General features: G+C 41.2%; 1 protein-coding gene across 2 annotated transcripts; it reads left to right on the plus strand.

Moving 5' to 3' along the window:
- Nucleotides 1-269: 269 nt before the first annotated feature.
- Nucleotides 270-10,446, plus strand: gbp7 (guanylate binding protein 7). 2 transcript variants are annotated; one of them, XM_002942074.4, is made up of 11 exons: nt 270-563; nt 2,067-2,297; nt 3,040-3,167; nt 4,255-4,364; nt 4,727-4,914; nt 5,132-5,380; nt 7,518-7,798; nt 7,911-8,123; nt 8,219-8,321; nt 8,983-9,176; nt 9,713-10,446. In XM_002942074.4, the coding sequence occupies exons 2-11, from the start codon at nt 2,105-2,107 to the stop codon at nt 9,998-10,000; spliced, it is 1,947 nt and encodes a 648-aa protein (XP_002942120.3). In that variant the 5' UTR covers nt 270-563; nt 2,067-2,104; the 3' UTR covers nt 10,001-10,446. The 2 variants fall into 2 exon arrangements, with proteins under 2 accessions (XP_002942120.3, XP_031749532.1); XM_031893672.1 differs by having other exon boundaries at nt 556-638.
- Nucleotides 10,447-10,687: the final 241 nt, after the last annotated feature.

The raw sequence follows: 10,687 nt of genomic DNA on the forward strand, positions 1-10,687 counted from the left end.
CTGTGCTTAATGCTCCCAACTCCAATTGCAGGAACAGAGAACAGGGAGCCAGATTTATACAGATCAGCTGGGATTCTCATTGGAGGATTCTTTTGCATTTCAATGCTGCCAATGCGGGCCCTAGAGAGCTGGGAAAGTTTTATTGTGCAATATTGCTTTAAGAATACAACCCTGATGTTGCTGGACTACAGCTCCCAGCATGCCTCACCCTTCATTATATGTTACATTATTCTGGGATTTGTAGTCCAGCAACAGCTGAGTAAAGTTTGGTTGAGCCGCGCTGTGCAACCCTTACCCCAATAACAGGCTGAGCCCATTGGTCACCCGTAGACTCCACTGTCAAAGTGCTGATATTTTGAAATAGCTCAGAGGCATAAAATCGACAAGTGCAATTTCCTTTTGTTTATTGTGAGAAAATAACTGCAGCCCGAAACCCAGTACAAAGGTTCCCTCTCATCCTACTTTCACTTTCCATCTGACACATCCCTGCTGCTGCTTCTGCCTCTCCCAGAAACTATATACTGAGATTGAAGCCAAGCCGAGCTCATATTGCAGAGAACGAGGTGAGAGAACTTTTATCCTAGAACCTTTATCCATCTTTATCCCAATTGTTTGAATGTCCAACTCTGCTGCAAAGGGTATGTTTATGGGTTTGGGAGGGCGCGGGGTTGTGTCTTTATGTGTTTTTAATGGGAGATTCGACTGTATGAACAGTCACTGGCTCATTTAATATATATATACAGGTATAGGACCCTTTATCCAAAATGCTTGGGACCAAGGGTATTTTGCAAAAGGGTTTTTTCCATAATTTAGATCTCCATACCTTAAGTGTACTAAAAAAAACAATAAAACATTAATTAAACCCAATAGGGCTGTTCTGCCCCCAATAAGGGGTAATTATATCTTAGTTGGGATCAAGTACAGGTACTGTTTTATTATTACAGAGAAAAGGGAATCATTTAACCATGAAATAAACCCAATAGGGCTGTTCTGCCCCAATAAGGGGTAATTATATCTTAGTTGGGATCAAGTACAGGTACTGTTTTATTATTACAGAGAAAAGGGAATCATTTAACCATGAAATAAACCCAATAGGGCTGTTCTGCCCCAATAAGGGGTAATTATATCTTAGTTGGGATCAAGTACAGGTACTGTTTTATTATTACAGAGAAAAGGGAATCATTTAACCATTAAATAAACCCAATAGGGCTGTTCTGCCCCCAATAAGGGGTAATTATATCTTAGTTGGGATCAAGTACAGGTACTGTTTTATTATTACAGAGAAAAGGGAATCATTTAACCATTAAATAAACCCAATAGGGCTGTTCTGCCCCAATAAGGGGTAATTATATCTTAGTTGGGATCAAGTACAGGTACTGTTTTATTATTACAGAGAAAAGGGAATCATTTAACCATGAAATAAACCCAATAGGGCTGTTCTGCCCCAATAAGGGGTAATTATATCTTAGTTGGGATCAAGTACAGGTACTGTTTTATTATTACAGAGAAAAGGGAATCATTTAACCATGAAATAAACCCAATAGGGCTGTTCTGCCCCCAATAAGGGGTAATTATATCTTAGTTGGGATCAAGTACAGGTACTGTTTTATTATTACAGAGAAAAGGGAATCATTTAACCATTAAATAAACCCAATAGGAATATTTTGCTTCCAATAAGGGGTAATTATATCTTAGTTCTCAGCATTCTCATTGTTCAGTTCTCTTGCATCTATAATTAAGTTTTCAGTCAGTAGAATTCTCATTGGTGAATTGTTATCAACTTCTATGGAGAACTAGGGGGTGTAGTCGGACAGCTTTCCGGTTGGGTTTAGTGTCCCTTTGATGCAGCCCATTTAAGGGCTGTGATTGGCTATTATGGGCCTCTATGCACCCTATCAGCTTACAGGGGCTTTATTTGGTAGGAAATCTTGTTTTTATTCAACCAAAACTTCCCCCAAATCAGGAATTCAAAAATAACTCCCTGGTTTGGGGTTGGTGAGCAACATGTTACCCCCGAGCCACTGGTTGGGGACCACTGACCCAAGTTCTATCCTACTGTCTCTTAGGAAGACTGAATCCGGTGTGACCCACTGCAGCTAAAACTATGGGTTCGGAGGTAAAAATGGAAGCTCCCATGTGTCTGATTGAGAACTCTCCTGATGGGAAATTATCTGTAAATCCCCAAGCCAAGGAGATCCTGTCCAAGATCACTCAGCCAGTAGTGGTGGTGGCCATTGTTGGGTTGTATCGGACGGGAAAGTCCTACCTCATGAACAAGTTGGCTGGAAAGAATGCAGGTAAGGGGGAGCAAATAATCTGGGTGCTTCTGAATCAGCGGGACTGAAATTATCTACAGGGGAGTCTATGGGTCCTTACATGGTGGGAGCTCTGTCCTGTCAAACCCAAGCAAGATTAAGATCAACGAGATGAGAGCTTTACCATTTTTGTTGAAGAAAATCAAATACTGAGAACATATGGAGAAGAGAAGAGATGCCCCTCCTCCCTAAAGAACAGATCTGAATATTTTCCACCATTTTCTGCAGTTCCCAGTACATGGCCAGACAGCCAGGGCTTTATCTCCAAGGAGTCTCTATGTTCTCCCTGTGTCTGTGTAGGGTTCGTCCAGGTTTCCTTCCATACTCCAAAGACACACAGGCAGCTTAATTGGCTTTTAATATAAGTATCCCCAGTGTGTGTGAATGTGATAGAGACCTTAGATTGTAAGCTCCATTGGGCCTGATTTGAATGATGTAAACCCTCTGTCCTAAAATAAGGAGCTCAAATAGAAGGTAGGGTACAAACAATTCTCTACAGAGAAAGATTAAATCCATATGCATGAGATTCAATATTTGCAACTCACCCTATCCCACCCCTAGAGGGCGGATCTTTACTTTTTACGTCTACCAGTGATGTCACGAAGGGGGCGGGTATTTATATTGAAGCTGAACCAATCACATGCCAACTCCAGACTTTTTCTGTTGTAAGCAGCATTATCTGAAGGTTCCCATTCCATTTGTAATATTATTATTCTCTTCGCAGGATTTGACTTGGGTGCAACCATCGTGGCACAAACAAAAGGTATCTGGATGTGGTGCGTCCCTCACCCTACCAAGAAGAACCACACCTTGGTACTGCTGGACACAGAAGGCCTGGGAGATGTACAAAAGGTGATGGATCAATGCATTATATTAGGGATGTCCATAAGTTCATACGGTTATATTGATCATCTTCCTCAATTTGAGTTTTTTTGCGCTTAAAAACTCGAATTTTGAATTGTGGTTTGTAAACTCGAATGTCTGGTATTTATTAAGTGCAAAAAACTACTTAGACCAAAGAGATTATACCTTTATCCCAGTCCATATTCAAAGGTCAGGACAAGTGATGAGCGAATCTGTTCCGTTTCGCACAAAAATGCGCGAAAGTGCAAGAAAATTTGCGAAACGGCGAAAATTTTTCGAAACAATGAAAAATTCCCCAAAACGCATTTGTCGCGCATTTTTTTGTCACCCGCACTTTTTTTACACAACTGCGCCCAATTTTTACGTGACCACGCTTTTTTTTATGCAACCACGCCCACTTTTTACATGACCGCGCCTTTTTTGTACGTGACCATGCCTTTTTATGCTCCCAATTTGACACAACCGCGCCCTTTTTGGACTTTTTATGTGACCACGCTTTTTTTTATGCGACCGCGTCCATTTTGACCCATGACAAAAAAAATTTCTGCGGGACGAATTTTTCCGCGGTGAGTTTTCACTGACTTTTCGCGAAATAATTCGCCAATGGCGAAATGCGGAAATTCGCTGCGAATCCATGCCAGGCAAAAAAATTCGCTCATCACTAGTCAGGACCTAGGACCACCCGTTTCTTTAAAAGCTTCCCATTGGATAGCTAAGGACAACCTAAGTTTTGGTTCTAGTGACCAAACAGAATTGTATCTCAAGACCCCCAAGGACCATGGCCCACAGGAGATAAGTCATGCGCAATAAATTGTTGCTACTGTAAGGCAACTTTGGGCGACTTCATTTTGAAGCTCCACGTATGGCTTCCTAACGGTGGAGCACATTAATGCCGGTGGGAAAGCGTTCCTTGGCCCTAAAGTAAAGTTCATGAGAAGGTCCAGGAGGAAAATGCAACAATGGAAATCAATATTAAAATGCTGCTGGCCACATAGCTACCAACAGTCTGAATCCCAACACTCTACCCATGCATCCTGACCCTGCTTTGGTTGCAAACTTTTTTCATTTTTTACAGGGTGACAAGAAAAATGACACCTGGATTTTCTGCCTTGCGGTTTTGCTTAGCAGCGCGATGGTGTACAACAGTAAGGGGACCATCGATCAGGACTCCATCGAGAAACTTCAGTATCCTTAGAAAATAGACTTACCAGTCACTTGTTTGGCCATGTTGGGTCTCATTTAGAATGGCACCCACCTTGTTGCTATGGCCGCAAGTTTAACTTAGAGAAAAGCGGCAATGGTAACCATCTGGCGTAGCCTGAGATATCGCTTATAATTGCCCTGGAACAAATTCTAGAGCACTAAAGGGGCCAAAATTCATCTACCTCTACCTAAAGATTGTTTGTTGAGTTTTTTAGAACAACAGCCAGTCAAAAAAAAAGTAAAGAGTGAAAAGAGTTGCCCCTTTGGGTGCAATATGAGAATCGCCTGGGGCAATGTCCAATGGCTCCATCATCAGGGTTGGTTTCCTTTACTTTACCCCATAGTTATGTGCAGGAACTAACTGAAAAGATTAAAGTAAAGGCTTCTGAAAATGATGACGAGGAGGCTGAGTTTTCCAAACATTTCCCCATCTTCATATGGACAGTGCGGGACTTCACCCTGTCTCTGGAAGTGAATGGAGAGAAGATCACAGACGATGACTACTTGGAGCATGCTCTGGCGGTGAAGGAACGTATGTAATGTGCACCGGTGGTGATAGCCCTATCCGAGATTGGCAACCTCTCAAACCAAAGCTGTACAACGTTGGTGGGATCCTAAGACTCATGGTTCCTCAACATCTGGAGTGCCACAGGTTGCCTTTCCCTGATCCATGACCACACACAGCTTAACCCTCAACATTAACTTCAGTATATTCTGTGGCTTATTTCTCTTTCTCTCTTATTTCCCAGCTGAGAGAACTCTGAGGGACCAGATGCTCAACCTGCCGAAGAAATGCATCCGCATGTACTTCCCGCGTCGCAAGTGCTTCACATTCTGCAGCCCCACCTCTAACCTGAACCTCTTTCAGAAACTTGAACAAGTTTCTGATGAACAGCTCTTTCCTTCCTTCGTGGCAAAAGCAAAGCAGTTCTGTGATTACATCTTCAGCTATGCAGAAGTCAAACACCTGGATGGGTTTCAGCCAGCAAAAGGCAACAGTATGTTGGATTCTTCTCTCCAGTGATGGATTTGGGTGGTGGTGCCTGGTAGAGAAACATTTGGTGCAGGGACTCCTTCTTCTCTTATAAAATAGTAACATTTGTTGCTGCCTTCATTTCTCATATTCTTTAACGTCTCCTTTCCCTTTTAAAGGAGAAGGAAAAGCATTTTATTGCTTTACCATATCTGAATAAACAGCCCTAGAAGCTCCCTGTGTTTGTTTAATATAGCAGCTGACATTTTAGCTTGGTCTTAGTAGCTTCCTGCTGCAGCTCTAGCTGCTGGTAGCTCAGATTGCATAGAGTTAGGAAGGGGAGCAAATTCTGATAGGAGGGGAAGGAGGAAAAAGGAGGGGGAGAGGTAGAGAGGAGCAAACTCAGCAGACTCATGCCCGTGCCCTGAAGAACATGTGAATATAAAAGAAGACAAGAAATCCTGTGTTTCTTTTGATAGAGGACTCAGTGCAGCTTTTCTGTGAGTGCTTATGGCTGTATTTACATAGACCTTTAGATAAAGTTTACTTAGTTTTTACCTTTCCTTCTCCTTTAAACCTCCATTTTGTATTTTTTGACCTTTTTCTGCTTTTTGTTCTTTGTCCTCTTCTTTTTTTTTTTTTTTACTTATTGTACCTTCTCCTACCTCTCACCCACCAACCTTGATTGTCTCTTTATGATCCTAATTTCTATTGCTCTTCTGTGGCCTTCTCTTCCACAGTCCCTCTTCTTCGCTTGTTCTGGTGGGTACTGTTGGGTAAGGTGTGTCTTTGAACAGTATCTAGTAGAATTAAGTCTAAAACAACTGGACTTTTCTCTTCAAAACATTTCACCACTCATCCGAGTGGCTTCTTCAGTTCAAAATGAAGGTTCTATTTATCAATCTTCATGAATACACAGTATCATGTCTATGAAGATTCTCATTCATCCAGGCCATGATACACAGTATCTAGTAGAATTAAGTCTTATACATTATGTATCAATCAGTCTATGAAGGCCCTCATTCATCCAGGCCATGATATACAGTATCTAGTAGAATTAAGTCTTATACATTATGTATCAATCAGTCTATGAAGGCCCTCATTCATCCAGGTCATGATACACAGTATCTAGTAGAATTAAGTCTTATACATTATGTATCAATCAGTCTATGAAGGCCCTCATTCATCCAGGCCATGATACACAGTATCTAGTAGAATTAAGTCTAAAACAACTGGACTTTTCTGAGTTTTCTTGAGAATGTTTCAATGGTAGTACAGTCACAGACTATCCTCAAGGGCTTAAATGCCGGAGAATTCCCTACCACTCATTTGACCTGAAGGAGCCACTTGGATGAGTGTTAAGAAAACCCAGAAAAGCCCAGTTGTTCTAGACTTAATTCTACTAGATACTTTGTATCATGACCTGGATGAATGAGGACCTTCATAGACTGATTGATACATAATGTATAAGACTTAATTCTACTAGATACTTTGTATCATGACCTGGATGAATGAGGACCTTCATAGACTGATTGATACATAATGTATAAGACTTAATTCTACTAGATACTTTGTATCATGACCTGGATGAATGAGGACCTTCATAGACTGATTGATACATAATGTATAAGACTTAATTCTACTAGATACTGTGTATCATGACCTGGATGAATGAGGACCTTCATAGACTGATTGATACATAATGTATAAGACTTAATTCTACTAGATACTGTATATCATGACCTGGATGAATGAGAATCTTCATAGACCTGTGTCTTTGAAACATGAGACCGAATTATGAAGATGTCCCTGACTCTTTGCTGTAGTCAGAAAATACAGTAAACCCATTCCAGAAGTGTCAGAACTAACTCTCAGTGCTCCCAAGTCATCTTGGCTAGGATAAGGTTGTTTCTTTTTCAAGTATCTGTAAGATCAACCTCAACCTTATGTCCCAGTTGTAAGCAGATGTTTCGTCCCATGATACTCACTGGGTCTCAATTGTTAAATAACTTCTACATTTTCCTTCACTTTGGGCAAGCCGGGGTATGGCACTTTTTAAAAATCACCCCCAAAATTCCATGCCCAAATCCCTAATGAACAATTTGGGAAATCGTGTTGCTGTATGTTTTGTGGGTTGTTAGCCAATCTATGCTTATTTTTAGTGTTTGGAAATCTGGCCGAAAAATATACTGAAGCTATTAACAATGGCCAAGTCCCTTGTATGGAGAATGCAGTCCTTTACCTTTCTGAGAATGAAAACAAGGCAGCAGTTGAGAAGGCCTCGGAATACTATGAAACTGAGATGGACAAGAGAGTGGTGTTTCCTACAGAGACGATGGACCAGTTCATGGATATTAACAAAGAATGTGAGGAAAAGGCAGTTGATATCTTCATGGCAAGATCTTTCAAAGACAAAGACCATCACTTCCAGAAAGAGCTAATGGTGAGACAGGGTGTCCCTTCCAAAATAAGCAATGGCTGCCAGTGATTTGGCCAATCAAACCTGGATATCAAATAGGATATTGGCTGATAATAATAATACTTTTATTCAACAGGGGAGGATACAGAAGAAAAAGAACGAATTTCTGAAGAAAAATGAGGATGCTTCTGTTGCTAATTGTGATGATTTGCTTGCAAAGTTATCAGAAGACCTAGACAAAGCTCTCACTGCTGGGTCGTACGTTGTTCCCGGCGGCTATCAACTATTTAAGCAGGAGATGGATAAGATTGTTGGAAAATACAATGAGGATACAAAGAAAGGCATTAAGGTAACACTTATGGAGAGGGGGTTGGATTGATTGTCAAATCTCGATCTGAGGCCAAATCTTTCTGCTAACGTGGACATACTTTTTTTTTCTTGCAGGGCGATGAGGTTCTTCAGAAGTTTCTGAAGAATAAGGAGGCGACTGGAGACACAATTTTGACAAGTGACAAGGCCCTTGATAAAAATGAGAGGATTAAAGAAGGTATCTATGTAGCATTCTTAAGTAAAGCTCTATCACATAATTAAAGGGGATATAATAACTACTGCACTCAATAGTTGCTTTAAAATAGCACAAAGGTGAAGGCATGCTGGGAGCTGTAGTCCAGCAAATTCATAAAGCATTCATATATTCATATATTTGTACAGGGAAGAAGTTCATTGCTTCTAATGACCCCCTGCTAAGCTCTCATACTGATGTCTAGACATTTGGCCAAGATGGCTTACCATGTCCCACCATGTGACTCCAGCTAAACAGATAATTAGCACACATGGTTTTCCATTATTAAATTGTCTCCAATCAGGAGTCCAACAAATTATTCAGACAAAGGGTAATTGATGCTGTACTGGCTCTCATCCAGAGAGTGTATCTAGGGCAGATAGGACAGTCAGTTTCAGGACTGGGAGAAGGAGAAGACCCTGGAAGTGGTTAATATTTAGGGAACATCATGATGTGTCTGAATTAATTAGAAGGGACTGGCCAGGATCAGGGGCATGGCCTAAAGAGGTCTGATTTTAGGGAGGTTTGCACTGTATCTAGGATTGTCCCTACTGTAGAGCAAGACCAGGCAGTTGTTTTCTTTGCTTGGGAGGTTGGTGGGAGGTTGAACCCCATTTTAACTGCATTTATTTTTACCAAACAACAGCTGAAAAGGCAAAGGCTGAAAGCTTAATGATAGAGCAAAAAGTATCTCAAGTGAAGGCATCTCAGGAAGAGCAGAAGGTCGACAACCAAATGAAATCCTTTGAGATGAACTTCCAGCGACTGTTGGAGAAACTTCAAGCTGAAAAAATGATGATGAGGGAGCAAATTGAACGGCTAGTGTCTGAGAAGAGGAGGGTAAGTGCCGTGACCAAGTTACCTTTACCTTATTAGCACCACCGGCTATTGCACTTCTGCTGGATGCTTTCTGGGCTTTGAAGCAAAATGTTGCAGCACTACCTCTACTTACCAATCGGCTGTTGGGAAAAGTCAAAGGAAATCAGTCGTTTGTGTTGTAGGGTGCCAGAGAATCCTCATCTTGTGGATGGGCAGCCCCACTAATGTGTTCCTCAGCCCCCATCAACTTACGGGGACTTGCCAAGGGGCAAATGTAATGGACAATGTTGAGGGTACAGTTGACTTATTTATAGAGCGGTGAGGGTATTTCCATATTTCCACAATTCCACATAAATATTGCCCCAGTATTTAGATATGGTGTAGTCTTACTATATCTCACAAAGACAAACTTTCCCTAATAAGGTCATAGATAATGAATTTGCAATGATTACCCCCTTTATGGCTTCTTGTTATGACACAACAAAAAGGCCTTTGAGATAAGGAAGATGGTGGCAATCCGGGCAGAGAAATGATCAATGAATCTCTTGTGTACATAGGAAGAAGAACTCCTGACACGCCAAGGATGTGCCCGGCAAGCCAAACTCTACGCGGCACAGATCAGTGATCTTGAGAAGGAGAAGGAGCAAGCGGATCAGGAGACTGCGTGGTATACGCCCGTATGGGAGAGCTTGAAAAGTGTAGTAGTAGATGTTGCACCTTCCCTTTTCAACTTTGGTGCAGGGATGGTGAAAAAGGCGATTTCTAGTTTCCAAAACAAGGAGAAAGAAGAAAAGAAGAATAACAAAGAGAAGGGCCCGCCCAAACCAAACAAGACCACCAAATAAAGTTGGCTGAAGCTTTATAAGCAGCCAATAATAGCCAAGTGTAGTCAGCTTAGGGTGAAGACACACAGAGCTACTAGTAGCAGCTACTTGTCACAGCAACTAAAACAGACAATGCTGATCATTTGCTTATAATTGTCTCTACGTGTGTTTTAGCAATTCTCATCTGTCTCTATGGCAGGGTATTTTTTTAGTAGCCATGACGAGTAGCTGCTACTGAGTAGCTCCGTGTGTTTTCACCCTAAGTGCTTTTTACCCCGCTTTACTTTACTTTCCCTTGGTTTCAGCTTATTTCACTGAGAAAAATGCTCTTTATCTTGTTCAAAAAACCCGAAACAGGTCATTGAAAAGTAAGTGAAAATTAGAAACTTTGCCTTACTACTTGATTTTAATATAGTAGCACTTTTGTCTCTGTCTTCAATAAATAAAGTGAAAATCTGTGCAAAGTTCTCTTGTTGTCGAATAGTATATATGAAAAAAATTCACGTGGAAAATATTGGCTTGAATGAAATATGTTCCTAGTCTATATAGAGATGCAGCCAGCAAGTGTTCACATTTTGTCTCAACATGTCCAGACACCATTTGCCTCTAGATGGTGCCAGAGTGCAAAGACTTGCCAGCAAAAGACAATAGAAAATTCCATGAACCATCACCACCTGGTGGCAAATTTTGGTATTTTTTCCCCTGAGT

Source organism: Xenopus tropicalis, chromosome 9 (assembly GCF_000004195.4).
Source record: "Xenopus tropicalis strain Nigerian chromosome 9, UCB_Xtro_10.0, whole genome shotgun sequence".
NCBI classification, from domain to species: domain Eukaryota; kingdom Metazoa; phylum Chordata; class Amphibia; order Anura; family Pipidae; genus Xenopus; species Xenopus tropicalis.